Source organism: Toxotes jaculatrix, chromosome 9 (assembly GCF_017976425.1).
Source record: "Toxotes jaculatrix isolate fToxJac2 chromosome 9, fToxJac2.pri, whole genome shotgun sequence".
Lineage (NCBI taxonomy): Eukaryota > Metazoa > Chordata > Actinopteri > Toxotidae > Toxotes > Toxotes jaculatrix.
This window is the reverse complement of record NC_054402.1, coordinates 11,887,767-11,906,999: the sequence shown is the minus strand read 5'-3', so window position 1 is coordinate 11,906,999 and position 19,233 is coordinate 11,887,767. Positions and strand designations below refer to the sequence as shown.

General features: G+C 41.4%; 1 protein-coding gene across 2 annotated transcripts in view; it reads right to left on the bottom strand.

Moving 5' to 3' along the window:
* The window catches only part of rsrc1 (arginine/serine-rich coiled-coil 1), a 109,454-nt gene that overhangs the window by 80,290 nt on the left and 9,931 nt on the right, over nt 1-19,233 (bottom strand). For both annotated transcript variants that reach the window (XM_041045538.1, XM_041045539.1), the window contains exon 4: nt 7,789-8,031. In XM_041045538.1, coding sequence (XP_040901472.1) covers nt 7,789-8,031 — 243 coding nt within the window. The remainder of the gene's footprint in view (nt 1-7,788; nt 8,032-19,233) is intronic.

Sequence of the window (19,233 nt, the reverse complement as noted above, 5' to 3'; positions counted from 1 at the left end):
GATTGGGGGGGGATCTTCTATTTGGCCGGGTCTAGTCTCTGTCATCACGCTCCAGGCCTGGCTTCTCTCAGTGCCTACAGCAGCTCTCGAATACATCAACACACACACAAACACAACTCTAAATGTGTTACAGCACTGAATGCTACCCACTTTAGCAGGCAGACTGTCCTGTGCATGACTAAAGCCTGCAGAGCATCCAGTGTGTGTGTGTGTGTGTGTGTGTGTGTTTTTTTTTTTTTAAACGTGTGAGTGTTTGCATACTCCTTCAACAACTCACTAAATGGTTAAACAGATTACAGAGCGCACTAAGTGGATTGTCACAGCTCTCTATCGCTCACTCAGGGTGTCTCTCCTGCGATTAAAAGTGGCCAGGTTTTTCTCTTTCTCTCCCTCCAAACACACACACACATTTGCACACCGAACAGACAGAGGTCATTCTCAGTCGTAGACAACATTTCCTACAGTAACTGGCTGTCAAGACGACAAAAAAAGCTGCCTGTGATTCTTTTCAGCTGCTCTTAAGCTTCCCTTATCTTGTTAAATCCTCAAATATGTCAGTGTGAATTAATAATACATTCTAAATAATATTAATACGCAAAATACATTTTAACAGAATTTTAAAATTTCCTTACAATATTGGCAGCCAAACCAAATTTTAATTTCTCTAATTTCCCTGCATTTATGGTGGCCTTTTTTTCTATTTGACTGTAGCAAATGTACTGGCCTACAAGTAATCAATGGCTGGGACTGCTGTTTAAACTCCTGATGTGGTTAAAAAAAATACATGGATTACAACCTGGATTATGTGTGAGATTATGACTGTGTTGCCTGTAATTCCTGTTCTCGAATCAGCCTTTCATCATTCAGGGTTTAAGGAATATGCTGTCTATCTGGCCAAGAGACAGCCACAAAAACTGTAGTTTATCTCCTTGAGGTCCCAGACCCTCAAACCATGGTAAAGATCAAATAATCATGTCTTTAGACCATATGCATCTTCTAAACATGTGAAAACCTATGGTGAACATGCTGACCGCAGTGCAGAAACTTGTGCAAGTCTGCTGTCTGTGTCATTTTGCAGTACGTCTAGAAGTCACCTGTGCAGAGTGACAAACTGGCCAGTACCAACAACCTGTTCACACTACTGGGAGTGATCTAATTGAGTGATTAAATAAACATGGATGCAAAACATATGGTCTAGGGATAGAAATTGCATAGGCATTCTTTAAGATTGCATTTATCCAATAATAATAATTCTATTGCAACTTTATAATAACTATACAGCTTTATTACAAACTCACTCATTCTTGCCTTCAAGGCAGATTAGGTGGAGGGTCATGGAGCCAAGCCAGATGATAGATATTAACCCATTCAGGCCAGTGGCAAAAGCAGGTTTGTCCCACATCACTGTGTCGGTCTTAACAGGGTATGTCTGTCTTGTGTGTGTGTGTGTTTGTGTACATAAATGTCCATCTAGTGAAGATGGAGTTTATCTGGCCAGGCTGTTTTCTATCCAATCTATGCTCATCATCTGCGTGGAAAAAAAAGACAGCTAATGACTAGAAACAGCCATGGGCCAAGAAACAGCTACAGCTGCACCGCTCTGTGTGCGTGCATGTGTTTGTCTACTGGGACCTGTGCTTGTGTGTGTGTGTATGCGCACATGCTGTCCACCCTTTGCATGTAGGCATCACTCCTATTTCACCCGCCCTCAACCAAACACCCGGCCTCCACCCAAACTATACAGACACACGCGCGCACGCACACCTACTCCGCTTCAGCTTCACCCATATCTCGTCTTGCTCCTGGCCACTAGGCTACCCCCCTTGATGCACACACAAATAAAACACACACTTACAGCTCATTGATTTAAGTCAATGTGAGTGTATCCTAACCTTCCGAGGACGGTGTTTGAAGTCTCTCTTACCTCCCCAGACCCGCTCCCAGAGCCAGACACAGCCTAAAGTCCTGCAAGAGCGCAGACAAACACACATACACACACACCAGCAGCCAGTGGTCCCATCCACACCACCCATACATACACTCCCAACAGGATGAGAGGATGCCGCAGGCAGGGGCTACATACGCGCAAGCACACACACAAACACACTTACTTTCTCTGTGTATTACCAACACTAATGAGCTGATAGATGTTCAACAGAGGCAAAGAAGCAGACAATCATTTCCTCAGAGTGAGACAAGGAGGGAGAGAAAATCAACAGCAGTGAGCGTGAATGTGTGTGTGCTTGCGTCTAGGGTCTTGTTTTATTTTCTCTCTGCCTCACAGCATCTAGGCTTCCAGAGGTTAAGGCTGAGCGATGGAGCACAGCTAGCCAAACTGAGGCCTGCGGGTCCTGCCGGGGCCCCTGTGGTGAGGCTGGGTTCTGTTTAGCTGGTCAGGGGAAAACACAGTAATGAGAGGAATTACTAAACAATCACATTCACAAAAAGAGATGGGAATGGGCAGATTGGTGGGAATAGCTCTTCGGACAGAAATGTCAAGAAAACATGCTTTATGTTAAAGGCTTTAGGGGAAAAAAAGAAGAAACTTCATCTTCATAAAATAAACTGTTTTACAAGTACGAACAATGGACGCTGCTCCTCGCTAGCCCCTCGCTAGCAGAAAAAAAAAACTTGTAAATGATTCTTTCATGGACAAAGACATCAAAAAAAGGCTTTAATGAAAGGTAGGCGGTCATTTCATTTCTTTAACCCTAAGCTCATTATACCAACTTCGGTTTTACATGCGCAGGGAAAAGATGGCTCTCTGCTGCCATGAGAGGTCTCCACTCTGCTCTCTGTGCCTCTGCTGCCCAGCCTCTGCCCATTTCTCACTCAAATGACATGAAATTGAGTCAGATGGACCAACACTCCTCCTGTGACCTGGCACAGACAAGGAGTTCAGCCTAATTGGACAGACCTCTCTGATTGAGGATGTGGAGCAAGGCAGCCAGCCCACGTTCTTCCACTACCTCAGTGATTGGTTACAGAGGAAAGCAAAGAGGATGACACCGCCCAAAGGAAAAGGTGCAGACTTCTCTTGAAAGCAGACAGATTCTTTGACGACAGAATCGAGTTTGAAGAGGGTGATGGACATGGAAAGGGAAAAGAAACGTGTGAGAGTATGCATACCTGTGTGTACGTGTGCATTAACATTATGAGCGAAACCAAAAGCAAACTGGGCCCTGACTGTACCTTATCCATACCCTAACTAAACTCCTTCAAGCCTGATCAAAGCCTGAACCACTGCAGCAGCTTAATGATGCCAAAACCTTTTAAAACATCGACTTAATTAAAAGATATTTTTAAAAACCCGTCACTTTCTGTGGAGAAAGAGCCATCTGTTAACTGTAGATTCTACATTTCTGCTCATTAATTACAGGTGGGAATTGGGTCGGAACATCAGGTGAAGAAGGATGTTACATCCAAATTATACTTCAGTCAGTTATCTGCCTGGGGGCAGATGAGCACTTGTTAACACAACACACTATTTGTTTCTCCTGCTCTGATTTAGGGAAATAGGAAAATACACAGACAAAAAATTAAAATTAAACTTAACCCGACTAGAGCCACACGGAATTAAAATAAAGTATCGGGTCCACATGCGTACAGGTTGAGACTCAAAGCTAAGTTGAGTCTATGTGTATTCATTAATGCACAGTACTATAATTGTTTCTGAAAGCATCTTTGTAGTTTGTCCATGGTATATTTCAACAGTACATGCAAAGATTATGGAGTAGCTCACCTAACATGAAAAAAATCTATATAATTTGGTTTAAAAGATCCACATATTCGTGAAAATATTCATACAACTAGGACTACTGATCTTTATATTTATTGCCAAATATACCAATATATAAACAATTATTTCCCACCAACAAGGTTCAACCATAACACTTTAACATCATGTGTTAAGAGAGCTGGATAACAAGTGTGCAGGGAAGTCTAAATATATCCTTAAAACTAAAGAATAAATGTTTGAAGCATCTCAAACCAACCACAAAAACTTCAGTTAATATTGTTAAATAAAGCCCAAGTTAATATCACTTTAAATAAATGCATTTGGAGAATGATGGGGGCTGTTGATGAAGGGTTCACTAGAGTTCATCGGATTGGGCTGTGATGGTACGAAACACTGGTATATTTAACACAATTAATACACAACACACAAGCAAGCCTTCTTATCGAGAAGCTGTCAGTGAAGAGAAAAACACAAATAAATAAACAGCATTAGCGCTGGTTAAACGTTTAAAGGAACCTCAAATACGAAGCCAGAGGATTACACAGAGCAAAGCTGACCTACTGACCCTGTACACTAGCCTGGGTAAACACACACACACACACACACACACACACACACACACACACACACACACACAGAGAACTCCACAATCACCCACTTACCCTTTGCCACTGGTGAAAGGCAACAAGATCTCTTAACAACAGCTCGTCTTTTTCAATAAATTTTGCATGAAAACATGCCGCTGGAGCACCAAGTTGCCTGCTGTCGTACTAGAGAAGTGTTAAATGTTTAATGACGACAACACCACACACGAGCGCACACACAGAGTGAGTGTCAGGGTGCTGCTCTGAGGGGCCCCTCTTTCATCCTGACAGACACTGTAAAGCTTCTCAGCCTCTTCTCCACCCCACCCCGCCCCGCCATCAACATCGCACCGCTTTGCTCCTCTCCCGCCACCCAGAAAGGAAACCTGGATGTAAATGAGGTTGGAGTGTTACAGTGTGTGTGTGTGTAAGTAGTGAGGATCAGGGGCTTCCATAAAGACCCTACCCCCATCACCATTAAGAGCAGAAGAAGAAGAATGGAAGAGACAGAGGAAAAAGAAATGGCTTGTCATAGACAGGATATAGTGCAGAAAGCCTTGTTTTACATATTCCTGAAACATCTCACTACTTCTGCCTTTGTTCTGCTAAAGGAGAACTTGTTAGGCACCTCAACTCCTGTGGGAGTATATGGGGAAGAACAGGAACATCCACGTCAGGCAGGTTTTGGACAGTGATATCATAATATCCAGGTCCACAGATAGACCAGATTAATCTGAATGTTAACCATTGCACTGTAAGTGTGGCGGTGGAGATATTAAAATCTAAATAAAAGTGCATTTTTAGTAATTACCAAGCACTGTTCCTGTAAATTTAAACTTCTTGTTAAAAATACAAGAACCAAAACAAGCATACATTTCTGAACAGTCCACCCCCTCCACCCACTTTCTCTAACTAATATGTTAAGAACTACAGAAGCAAGAACCTTAGAACTGTCATTTAATTGTGAACTGAAGTGACAAAAACTTGCCTTCTATCATTTTTTATGCATGCAAAAAACAAAAACGAACAAGTATTATTTATTCTTTTTTGTTTTTATGTTCAAAAAGAGCAAAGTACATATACCAAACAGTTAAGTGTCCATCTTTAATACCCAGATTTAAGAAAACCAAAGCAGGGATTATCTCTAAAGATATATGTACGTATATGTTACCTGTTATGATGGGAGGTCAGCTCCACATGGTTTAGTGAAAATTATTCCAACACCATACCTCCACAGGTTTAAGTAAATTGGAAAGGCAGATAGAAGGATAGACAGTTTGAAATATAATAATGCTGCCACAGGTGGAAATGCATACACGCACACGCACAAATCAACAAACTTACTAGTTATATGAACACACACACCTGCACACAGACAAGCTAAAGCGGGGTCAGAGATAAAGGAAGAGATTCCTATCAATGCTGAAGGATATTGAAGCCTTAATAAGAAAATAGATATAGTCTGCTGGCCTTACATTTCACTGTTAGCTTTATTTGTTTTCCTGATACGGATCTAAGAAAGGCAATATGTAATAGCTTCAAATAAATGGAGCACTTTTCCTTTAAAGGCAAATCTCCATGTTCTGCTCACAAAGAGAAATGAGGAGCCCTGAGGTTTTGGGTGATGACCAATGAAGTCTCTGTAAGGATGAAAAAACTCGTACTGAATATGTGGAAACTTAAAAGATACCGCTTTTTATCATGTTCAACAAATCTGTTCCATCTTTTCTACTTACAAATATACCCGAAGTTTGAATCATAATTTGAAAGCACACTTATATTTATGAATTGTGTAATTCTAGATAAACAAGGAACCATAGCTGGACTAATATGTAAATGTCCAACCCATATTTCTAGTCGTATGAATGTTTTCCTCAGTTATATCTATGAATGCCACTTGGTAAATACATAAAATGAGTTGTGTTTTTAAAAAAAAATCTCATCTAAGATTCACTGTCAAAGATAAATTTTCTCAATAATTAGCATTTACTTCATTTAATGAGACACAGCACACACACAACGATTTCTAGAAAAAGTTGTTTGAGTTCTGTGACAGTTTGACAGTGGGGCACAAGCAAAGTTTTTCTTTTTTTTTTGTTTTATATTCTTAGATTTACTGTGGGGTTTTTTTTGTCTCTTACGGCTATTGCTACAGAGATGAGTTTCATCATCTGATTGCAATGTTGCTTCATGAATACATCTGAGGAATGAAGATCCTTCTCACTCAGATCAAACAGTCGTAAAATCATAAATTGCCATTTGGCTATTACTGCATATTTCTGTTCTGAGAAATGTGAGGCTGTATTTTCTACGCTTTTCATTGGATTTACTGTTTTCTCCCTGGGAAGTTTATGTGTGGTCAAAACTGTCAGCGTGATTTTAACACGATTAACGTATTCCTTTGTTTGAAAAGCCAAAGAGCAGCTTAATCAATACTTCATTTAACATTTAGATAGGTATACATTTTTAAAAACTTCCAACTTGATCTTCACAACATGCACTTTTATAGCTACACACTTCATTGTAAAGTTATCTGTTGAACAACTTGAGCCAGCACAGCCTAGACCATGACTTCATATATAGTTCACCTGGGGGACTAAGGTCTGATGTCTAAACTGATGTGCAGCGCAGCAGCTGGTGTGCGTCACTCCTGGGATCCATACTTTGATACTCACATCTGTGTCATTCAATATGACAGACAACAACTGGGTACCAGTCATTTTACAGTGGTCTCCAATCACATTAGAGCATGATGTGCTAGGGAGGGGATGTGGGTGCTATTCTGGTTGAGGCAAAGAGATGCCTCTAAGGTGGTTAGAACTGTGGTGGAGTGGATCACTGCTAAAAGATGCACTACAGTGCTCCTGTTCCTAGTGTGTATTACAGCCTTTAGAAGACATAAGCTTGCAAGTGAAGATGTCATTTGCAGCTTTTCTCACCTTAATAAGGAGCTCTCATTTATTGCTTTTTTTTCCTGGCATGAGCACCAATGACACTAGAGATGCATATGATCTTGTTATGTTTCTAGACTTATTGCAGCTTGGTCCAGAGGGTGGAAAGCAGAGTTAAAGACATCAGACATCATCTGGCGACCAAAACGTTCTTTGAAATCTGAACCTGCACCGCACTCCTGCCTACCATCTATTCTTATATCAACATGACATCTTCTCTTGCAAGAGGGAATTATATCACATTACAAGTCCAGTGTAGACCAATGCTTGATTGCAGGGGGAAATGGAGGAAGAAAGGGACTGATGGAGTGACGGATGGAAGGATCGAGTGATGGATGGACAGATAGAGGAGCTGGGACTGAGCTCCATATTTAAGCCTGTATTATACTGACCAGTATATTCTGTTCTCCTGTGGAGGCAGCAGTTTATATTGAGCTGGGCCCAACACTTGTTTGCTGTGTTTGTGTCTACCTGTGCATGTATGCTTCTATGTGCAGAGTCATTCATCACTCACCCCTTTTTGTCTGCCTTGTCTTTACTCTTGTCCTTCTCTCTGTCCTTGTCTCTATCTCTTCCTCTGTCCCTCTCCTCTTTCTCCCGCTCCCGGTCACGGCCCTTACGCCGGCTCCGGTCCCGCTCTCTGCTGTGGCTGCGGCTCCTTCGGTGACTGTGGCTGCGGCTCCTTTTGCGGCTGTGGCTTCCTCGCCGGCTGCGGCTTCCACTTCTACTGCGAGATCGGCGGTGGCGAGAATGAGACCTGTTAAACATGTAATAACAAAATTACAGTTACAGCCAATAACCTACTGGAAGCGAGATGCTGGTAGTGTTTTTAGCAAATGAGCAGACTGAAATACCATCCCATGTTCTAAGTCTCATAATTTACCAAATCTACTTTCTCCCTTTCTGCCCTCTTTACTGCAGTCAGTGTTTTTTGGTATTTCCCACAATGTCTGTTGGTCACTCCCAGAAAATGTGGCTGTTTCATGTAGCTGTCAGTTATGCGTGTGTGGCAACAGTGATAGAAAACAGAAGAAGGAATAAAAGGAGCAATGGATTAAGTTCTGAGTTCTGAGAGTACTGAGGATAACACATCCTGTGGACGCATTGCAGTACAGGTGATCCAGTTCATTGTTGAGAAAATCTATGTATCTTATATGATGGATTTCTCCCAGTATGAGTGTAGGATTTTATTGTAAAGTAGTCACAATACACAAGAACAAGCTAACGTTTGTGTGTACAACTTAAGTGAAAAAAAAGTTCTATAACAGTACACTTTCAAACAGGATTTGGAAATCAGAGGTAATGGGTGGACCTGCTTTGAAACCCGATGCCAGACCGACTTCAATAAGACAGTGGCTTCATGTTAATGCACAGAAACAATTAATGTTCACATCTGCTCACATCTCTAAAAATAAAACTCACTGGGATCAAATTTTCTTGGAGTGGACAAATTCATCCTTCACTGGATGGCAATAAGAATACAGTTATATACAATTACATGCACTGTGACACACACACACACACACACACACTAGAAATGAAGCCAATTAGAGGTGGGCTCAGAGGAAGTCCTGTCCTCGGTATTGATCCTGACACTGGCCCTCTGGTCTCAAAAAGATTTACAGTGGGAGATTTCCTCTGTTAGTTATGACACACACACACACATACACGCAGTTACACGCACATCATTTAAAAAACAGAAAATAGAGAATTGAAAGTGGACTCATATCTCAATATGGTGCCATACAGGCAAAGAAACAAATTACCAAAACAGAAGCACTTATTTATGTGACGCTGCACATGCCTCTATTAATGCAGGAAACCCCTTTGACATATTCTGCTCTAGTGTGAGGGTATTTGTGTCTGAGCCAGCATCTTGTGTCAGTGTGTACATGTGTGCGTGAGAGAGAAAGACCGTGATTTGAAACCCCAGTAGAAATCGGCAGCTAAGATGCCGTTATTTTCCATCATCTATCATTTTATTGATTTGTCTATAAAAACAGTCAAACCTGCTGTCCACGAGCTTTATTGCTTTCCCCCCTTTATTAGTTTGCAGTTTGGGACATCCAGAGCTGTCTCTCTCCCGACAGAAAACTAATCATTTTCTTCAGACGCCTGTCACCATCCTAACAGACAACACTCTGACAACTGTTGCAATCAATTAGGCTGGGGCGATCCTGATCTCTGGAGAGTTAGCTGCGCTATTTCAAGGTCTGCAAAAGAGAATCTCTCTTTGAAAAATAAAGGGAAAAAAAAAACAAAAACAAAACACTATTTGAAGTTTGATTTTTTCAGGGACACTGAAGTGCAACCTGCAGTGCAAGTAAACCAGTTTCATAAGTAAAGGTTGGAGGACCAATATCTTCACCGTGTATTTGCCACGTAGGGTAATGCATATGTAAAGCAATCTCAGCTAAGAAAGTCAAGGTTCAAGGTTCACTTAACTTATTTTTCTAATGAAGTGTTACAAATAAAACTGCAAAGTGTCCACAATCTTACATTTGAGAGAGTTTTAATTTTTTCAAAAAAAAAAAAAAAAGACTTAAATGTTTAATCAAATGCCTAAAGAGCTGCAAGTTTATTTTCTAATGATCGACTATTCGTTTCAGCTGTAGTTACAGTAATACTACTGTAATCCGAGCAGCTACAGCAGTCCCTCTTTAGTATCTTTTTCCCACAGTAAATCCTGTCTCATTGCATTCTGCAGAACAGACACTAAAGCAGCCACCCTGGAGTGATAATCAGAAATAATTATCATGAAACATCTGATTCAGAGGCAGAGGTGAAAGCAGTCATCAGTCACAGGACATTTGATTTAGCATGTTTAATACAGTGTTTACTGAAGCTACGATTAGCCTAGACAGAGAATCACGGCTAATGGAAAAAAGGAAAAGGAAAAACATTGGCATTTTGGGGGTTTTGGAGTCTCCAGGCGAGATAATCCATCAATGGCCCAACAGACCTTGGAATGAGCGAATCTATGTGTTCACAATGCCTGCGTATGTTTGTAATCAACAGTACATGAGGGGAAATACAACAGAGTTACAGTGTTCCAAGTCTAATTCTTATATTTACAGCCAAGCAAATTGTGGCCAGAAGCAGCAGATGCAATAAACACAATCTCTCTCTCTCTCTGTTTCTGTCTCTGTCTCCCTCTCCCCTTCTCCCTCTGATGGCAAAGAAAACAGCCCACTTCTGGGGTGTGCAGCAAATTAAATTTACTGTAGTTAATAGAGTGAGCCTATGCTGCTAAATGTCAATTTCCTGACCAAGTCCTTCCCCTTGGAGAATGATTAGCTAATTTGAGGTTGGGGATAAATGGGCTAATGCAGGACACACACAGATAAACAGCCACAGTTGGACCCCATGCCAAGCCCTTCCCCTGCTTTACATTTTATTGGCCTTATTATCTCCAGGGAAAATGGGTCCCCCTATGGCCTAAACATATTTTCATTTCTAATAAAAGGCCCTTGCTGGTTGCTCCCACGTACAACACCCCCCCACACACACATGCGCTGCCCCCTCACAGCCTCCTTCCTCCGTTGCTCCCCTCGTTTCACCGTCCAATCCATTAAATCGGAGCTCTGCAATTGGCTGGGACCATATTCCTGGTGAATTATCAATAGAGTAATTATGCTGCATGTTGGGAGCTGGGCTGAAGCTTATCGCCGCTGACCCCCCGGTGCGCGCCAGGATATGATCCCTCACCACAGCCCATTGGGGTAATTATGTGGTCGGGTGTGAAGCTGGATGGTGTGCTACCCTTATCAGTCTCCATTCTATTTCTGTTTTTATTGAAAATTGGACATTAATGGCAGCTACGCAATACCACTAGTGTCAGATACAGGTGAACGTCTCCAATGGAATCTGACCCCAGTTAAATCATTATTCATACTTCGCAGTGTAGGGACGGGGAACACATGAACACACACACAAACACCAACAGACCAATCATCCTCACTGTTTCTTTAACCCCATCTTGCTTCTATCTGAGCAGCAGTAACACATATTCTTATTGTTTCTTCATTTCCCCAAACACAATCCTCTGTAGGAAGACAAAATATAGTCATGTCCATATTGTATTTATCCTAAGGCAGAAAACTCCAACATAGCTGCTGAGAACACAAGTGATGTTCTCAGTGATGCCCCGACCAGCGTCGCTGTCCATTAGGCCAGTGTGCTGCAGCAATGATTTATGACCATGTAACTTTAACCCTATCGCATTTCAGTGCATGCTGGAGACAGTGAACCCTGTCTGACCAGTTGTTCTTACCAACAGTACACTAAAAGCTGAAGAAGAGTTATCATGTGACCTAGACATGCAGTTGTATTATTATGCTCCAAAATGTCTGTCTCTATTTCCTGGCTGGATATAGTATTTATGATAAAGAAGGAAAATAACTGATCCTAATAATGTGAGTGGGGCATTCAACTGAAATTACTTTTGAAAGTTTTGCATCTTTTTGACTATGCAGTGTAAATGCGTTGCCGTAGAGACCTGATGTCCCGCTCCACTTCCACGTTAGCTTCCAGGTCAGACTCTGTGGCACTACCCTCTACACCACAATGTATTTGTCTTTTTTAATGAACCTTTCTGAAATGCTGAAACATGACTGGAGTTATCTGCTCCTATTCTATTTTAAGCCGAAAGGCTATCTACTACTATGAAAATCTGAGCAATTTGTCATTTATATAAAGCTAGAACAAAATGATTTTGTTAACAACTGCATATTTTGTAATTCTAAGCCACAGATGCACATTCCCAATCATTATCTAACATTTGCTAAGTGATGAGGTGGTCAGATTCCACAAACAGGTACAGAGGTAGACATCCATTAGGCTTAAAAAAAAAAAAAACAGTATCAGGTTTCAGCTTTTCTGAAGGCTTGGAGAGAGAAGTCCTCTATGTAAGAGAAGAAAAGGAACAACAAAAGCCAGTGGAACTGAAACTGTACCAGAAATGCTGCAGAACCGATTCAACAATTAATAATTGCAAATAAATTGTAATTGTGGACAGACTGGACAGGGATTATGACATTTACAATTTGTTAAAAAGAAAAGGTGCTGTTATCTGGCCTAAATTGGCCTAGAGAAATACAACACAAAATCATAGCAGTTTTCTTATTGACTTGTTCTAAATAAAGTGTTTTTGTCACTACTAAGGAGGCATTCTTAAACCCTAAAATTTGTTTCAAATCTCTGGTATTTATTCTTTGTATCTACAACAAGACACAGAGACACACCAACACACACACACACACACACTACAAAAAAGCTTGCCGGACGACTTTTCCAAGCAATAGACAGATTGAAAAAGAAACGGGCCTATTGAAAGTAAGACGATCCATATTTGAAGAACTTCATTAATGCGCTGTTCCCTGCCGAGTTATTTCCAGTGACAGAGCACACAGCAGCAGCTTCATGTTCAAGTTAAAAGTCACTTTTCTTTTTTTCTGCCATTTCAATGTGTCTAAAAGCACCTTGAGTGAGCAATGTGCATTTCCTGCTGCCAAAAGACGTGGAAAACAGCTGTTCCTGCCTGACGCTGCCTGCTGAATGGAATGCAAATATGTTAACCATCCAGAATTTATTACTTTTGAGTGCTCTTCAAACGTAACGGCAGACACAAGTTTAATTTATGATATTCCTCTAATTATGAGAGCTGTTGAAATCATTTCCCAAGCTGCTTCCTCCTTCCAAGCAGCCACATTATCTGTTCCCTCAGTTCACAGTACATGCACACACACACACACACACAGACTCTGTCATCCACCATGCACACCCACACAGAAACATAAATATACATGCACACACTAAATAACACACAAGGAATCACTGCAAAGTAGCTGATTGTGAGCACAATTAACACAGCAAAGACAGAGCATGAAATATTCACAGAAATGTTTTTTCTTCGTCCCCCCCTCTGCTTCATAAAAGCAATGTTTAGATTTGTCATAATCTTCAGTTTGCTTTTAATTTAGCAGTCGTCAACACAAACGTCTGCAATGCCCTGCTACGCTGTGAAGCAGAAATGAGACCCCATGCAGGCCACCCACTCACTACCCCCCCATACCCACCCAAACACACACACACGGTTACAGCCACAAGCCGCAAGGTCAAGCCATTTAGCCGAGTTCAAAGGCCTTCAAAGTCCCCTCAGATCTATATGAACCTACAACGGCCAGCCAACGATGAGGGAAAAGATGACTTTCTGCAGCAAGATGATGTTTTCATGTGCGTTGCCGCATGCGTGCGTGTCACTGTGTATGTGCTGATTACCCAGCGTCTTCATTGGCACATATGCCCAGTGTCACTCAGCCTCCTCATCGCAATCCTAAACTTGGCCGTCTGGTGTGCACCCGCGACCTTTGACCTCTCTGCAGCCGCAGCTCGACATGACACCCATTAGCAGCTGGAGCCGAGAGGGGGCCCTGGCTGAGCCACTCAGCCTCGACACAAGGTCAAGTGGAGGTCACATTCAGACTAGGTGCTAACTTGCCAACTCGCTCACAGCTACTCACGCAATTGAAACCCACTTTTTCCCTCCTTCTATCCATCATGTCCCGGAACAATTAGTTACACCGAGTTAGGAGAGAGTTGTTTTGGTTGTCATTGCCTCCATCTGTGAGAGGGTGGAAAGCACGGAGGCAGAAAAAGTTGAAGGACAGAGGAGAGGGAAGGAGGAGAAAGAGTGGAAATGAGGACAAGACAAGAGGAGACAATAGGTGAAGGACAGCAGGAGGCTATGGAGGGAGAAGAAGCGAAGCGATAAAGAAAGAAAAGGGTTTTGAAAGTTGGGGAGTCAGGAACATCCAGGGTAACAAAAAAGGGGAGGGAATGAAAAAGACAGGGAAAAAAAAAACTATTGCGACTTATGGAGAAGACAGAGCAGACAGCCGTGCTTCACATCAAGCTGGCTCCAATTAGCAGGTGTGCTCTCAGACGCTCGCTCTCCCTCTCTCTCTGGTCAGGAAAGATGTATTTTTCTGCCTTTTATACGCATGTATTTATGAAGTGGTAGGAGATCTGAGGGCCCTTAGCATAACAGCTTTTTATTGTTTAAATGTGGACTGCTTGGCCCCGTGTGCTTAAGTGATTTAGGAACCTCACAACTCCGGTATAAGAAAAATCATAAACGCTGAGACAAACCATGTGGGTGGACTGTAAAAGGCACCGAGGAACGGGCCGACAAAAAGCAGACACGCATTCCACTACTAAAGGGAAACTACACTTAATTAAACACCCAAGACACAACTGGAATAGCGCCCTGTAAAAAACATAGCACTATTAGTTTCCCCTCCTCAGTGGAATAACATAAAGTTGTCTTCTGACAGAACAGAGGCTGGTCTCATAAAGAAGTTTCTAAAAATCATTTTTTTATGAACCGCTGTCAAGCCTGAACAAGGAGAAGGAAAGAGAGACAGACGAACACAGAAAGAGAGATCAAGAAATGAATAGAAAGAGAAAACACTCCACCCTCTGGAAAAAAAAAAGGCTCTCCCCTCTGATACATCTGTCACTTCTCATAGTCTACAAGTCCCATGGACAGAACTAGAAGTTGCCCATACAGAAGGCAGATTTTACTTTGTGTTTTTTTTAGCCAATCACGGGTAGTGGAAAGGGCGATTTCTGTACTGCGACACAGACCTGTGCGGCCAGGGAGAATCACCTTTGTAAACTAGCACAGAAATATACATGTAGCCCATATATAGATCTTTTCTGGCATAATTTGAGGAAACACAATTCTCTGGGAAAGCGCATGTATTTCTGCATAGAATATAGTGTTCCGGCACAAGTGGGATGGTATTTGGTAGCTTTTACACACCCCACACACAGACACAGACACAGACACACACACCCACACACACACAGCTTAAATTACAGCTTTCACAGCATCCCAGATTCCTTTCTTTAGGTTCTAGTCTATTTGCTTAATTTTTATATATTTTTTTCAATCTATTTCCTTCTTACTTATATATTAACATTTTTCTGTTTTACGTTACCTTCAATCTTTACTAAATACCTACAAATGTTAACATTCAATTGAAAGAGTCAGAGACTGATTTGCTATGCACTGTTGGAGGCAGGAACCAAAAGATGCCATGTTACACTGATGGTATAAATGTCCTTCATTACACATCTGCAGTTGCACATGAGAAACAGCGACAACACTCTGTTATCTCACTTTTTTTCCGAGTGTCAATATCCCACTGAGTTTACAGAGAAATCTGGCAAACTTCCACTGCAACAAAACTGTTGACTGCATTTAAAATAATTACATTTTTCCTGCTTTGATTTGAAGCCAAAATCGCGACATCGAGTTCTCTGTTCGACCAGTCACAGAAGTGATCTGCTCTTTGTTCAGCCAATCATACGACAGTTGGCCACGTATCCTTTGGGCGATCCATCTCTCTCCACTTCCTCCTCCTGTCCTCGACTCTGCCAAAACCCGAATGGATAGACAGAACAAAAAAGGAAGACAAATTTCAAATAGAAAACCTTGTGCGCATGCTGAGAAAGTGTTTCATTACTTTCAAAAAGATTGTCAAGGTTTCAGTCAAGACGCACATGATCCTTGTTTCATTTCTGTGCCATTCTCGCTCATTTTTCTCCTCTTTTTCCACAAATAAATTACTAAATGTGTGAGTGAAACCACATGCTTGAGTGCGTGTGTGTGTCTCAGGGTGTGCGTTTGTGTGGTTCCTTTACTTGTCCAAAGTGAACTGACAAGTGCAGGCAGTGGTTCCATTATCTGGCAATTTGCTCTCAAGTTGTCCTGGGGGGGAGAGGAGGAATGACGGAGGGCTTTTTTGGCAGGACAACGCACATGGCTCTGCTTAGAGCGAGTTAAGTGAGGTGCTCGCACACATAATCCTCAGCCATCATTCAAACACTCTCACAACACATACACACTCAAACATGGAGACAAATATCAATGCCTCAAATAATGAAAATGTAAATCTATTATAAACATACATATATATATATATATACTTATTATGAAAAACCTGATGATAAATGTATGCTAAAAATTCAGCACTAATTCTGAATATGACTGCGACTATTGTAAAGACAAACTATACGTCTACACGCGTATCCTCCACCGAATCCCACAGAATTATGGTATCCATATGGTTTGAGCTAGAGCATAACTAGAGTACAAGGTAAACACGGCTGACTGAGGTTTGTCCATGCATGCTCTCTGAGCACGGGTCTCTGTGGACCGGCTCAAAACCTGGCCACTGAATCACACACAGCACATAAACATACCTCCCTTCCTTCCTCCCTCTGTGTGTGTGTGTGTGCGTGCGTGTGTGTGTGTGTAGTATGTTTAAGAGTGAAAAGAACTGTGGACAGACGGTGGCGTTTATCTGTGCATAAATTAAGAGCAGAAGCTGTTAATTAAAAGGGGGAAAATAAGCACAGATAAAACAAAACTTTGCTAATCGGCTACTTGGCAAGGTGACCTCTGAGTGCACCTGCCGTCATCCTAGGACCTGCTGTCCTGCTGGGCGAGTGGCACAGGGGGGCAATGTGCAGGTCCGGCTATAAGCAGCAGGCAACTGGTAGAGCACCCCCCACCCCCCTCCTCCTCTTTACTCCCGCTCTCTCTGGGTATCACTGTCTCTCTATCTCTCTCTCCCTGTGCTTCTCCGCCCAGAGCGTTATTAGACCCAGGGCTCCGCTGCGGCTCCAAACAGCTCAATGACAACACACAGGGCCTGCCAATTAGAAATAATTAGACAGTCATTTCAGTGGCAAGTCTTTTTAAGTGCATATATAACGATGCAATGATGCTTATTAGCCGGCCTGAGCCGGCGAGGACCAGGGCCTCAAACGCTTTGGCGCTGGAGAAAATAATTATGCCAGTGATCACAAAGCGAGCTGCACATCTCTGTACTTCACCTCCACGCGTTTCAAAAATCCACTTCATTAGCTCCCGTAATTAATCCTCCATTAATTGCAGGAAAAGCCCAGTTTACCTCCCTTCGTTTCTAATTATCATCTTATAAATAGTTATGGTTCTAATTAATGTGTTCATTAGGCAGGATATTTCTCTCAAAGCCTCGCTGGGAGCCAAAGGTCCGGCTCGGCTCTCTCTGAAGCCTAACCAGCCAGAAGGTGAGGCCATCCTGCCTGCATTTGCTTTTATTTTACTACATTCAACCTCCTAATTGGCATTTAAAACCCAATTTGGAAGAACTTCAAGAAGCTTAAATAGGAAAGAAAGACAGAGAGAAGGCAGGAAGGAAAGAGAGAGAGAGACAGAGAGAGAGAGAGAGAGAGATACATTTGGTCTTCATTTTCCTATGCCAGAGCTAAAAGCGTTTCTGTCTCCGTCTTTCTCTTGGTCTGACCAGACGGATGAGGCTTTTCTCTGACATAAAGTGAACACAATGAGGGCTGATTACATAGCATTAGTCTTTGGCATTATAAAGGGTTTTGTTTGCAAAACAATACAAGTGGTTCTCCACCAAAGAAATAAACAGTGGGAGTGTCACACTTGTATTGTTTCATGGTTTCAGTCATCAAACAGCCAAATTTTGTCTTTGGTACACAGATATAAAGTAACTAGTCTGATTCCTATGATACTTAAATGAATCACAAAGATTTGTGTATATCTTTCAAAAAGGGAAATTACTCTGCGCTCTGAGTGATTAGTGATTACTGTAAACTTCAAAAAAAACTTTCAGCTTTTTTTAAGTCAACTTTTATTAAATTTCAAAACCTATATAAACTTTTAGAATTTATACTGTAATAAGAATTTCGAGTTATTTATACAGTTATTTAGGGAAACCTGAATCATGTATCTTCGAATTCAATAAGAAAAGACCATTATATTATCTGTTATATTCATTTGTATTTATGATCTTTGTTCTTTACATATTATAATTATTATCTACATTAAGTTCTACTTTTAAGAAAACGTGTCCATTATATCACTTTGAAACAAAACATAAAACATATTGTGAAGAACAAAAAAAGGGGAAAAAATTAAAGATTTTTTTTTTCCTAATTTGTCTATTTTAATAAAATTTCAATGCCTAAAAGCAACACAGCTTAAGAATCTTTTCTCAGAAAACAGGTTTTATTTTCCACCTTCACACTCCCAAATGTGAACTAGAGGAAAAAAAAAACACGTAAGTAGAAAAGAAAATCTGTTACCTACTATCAGACAGTATTAAAATTGTTTGCATTTTGACAGTGATAATTTAACCAGTTACTTCCAGAGTTAGTCTGACTTCACACGCATTCAGTGTCTGCAGTAAAAGCTCTGTGTGTGAACAGTGTTATTCAAAATGCTTGTATAGTAATAATGTTCTCCTCACATTCAGCTAAAAATATAAAATTTGAGAACTATAGTAAATACAGTTATTACCTCACCATATTAATGAGAATAATATTTTTTTTCATCTCACACTCTTGAGTGTGAAAGTTATTTTCCTGTTTTTGAAATCGCTTCCTGATCTGAACACAAATCACTGTTCTTGAGTCATTTCTGACGCACTGATTAGGCTACTGATGCCTGAAAGATTCCTCCTAACTAAAATATTCAAAAACTGCCTTTCAAGCCAAAGTTGTAACATAACAGGCTTTATGTGTCATTACTCCCAGTTTGTTTAACAGATGGATAAAAAGAGAGAAGGGACAACTCTTTGATGTTAAACTAGTCTTTGTTTGGGACCATCGAACTGACTCCCTCATTTGATCGTCCATGTGAGAGGACTGGTGTGATGCCTTTTGTGAGGTGAATTCTGCATGTATGTTTGTGTGTGTATGTGTGTTACTCAGTGCAGATTCTACAGCTAGGTTGCTACCCAGGGGAGTGGGCTAGTGTGTTGTGTGCCTGCAGGATGGAGGGGTGCGGCGGAGTGGAGTGTGGGGGGGGGGCGGTTTGGCAGATGTGAGGGGTGAGAGGAGGGGGGTTTTCCTCTGGCGGGAGAGGGGAACACTGCTT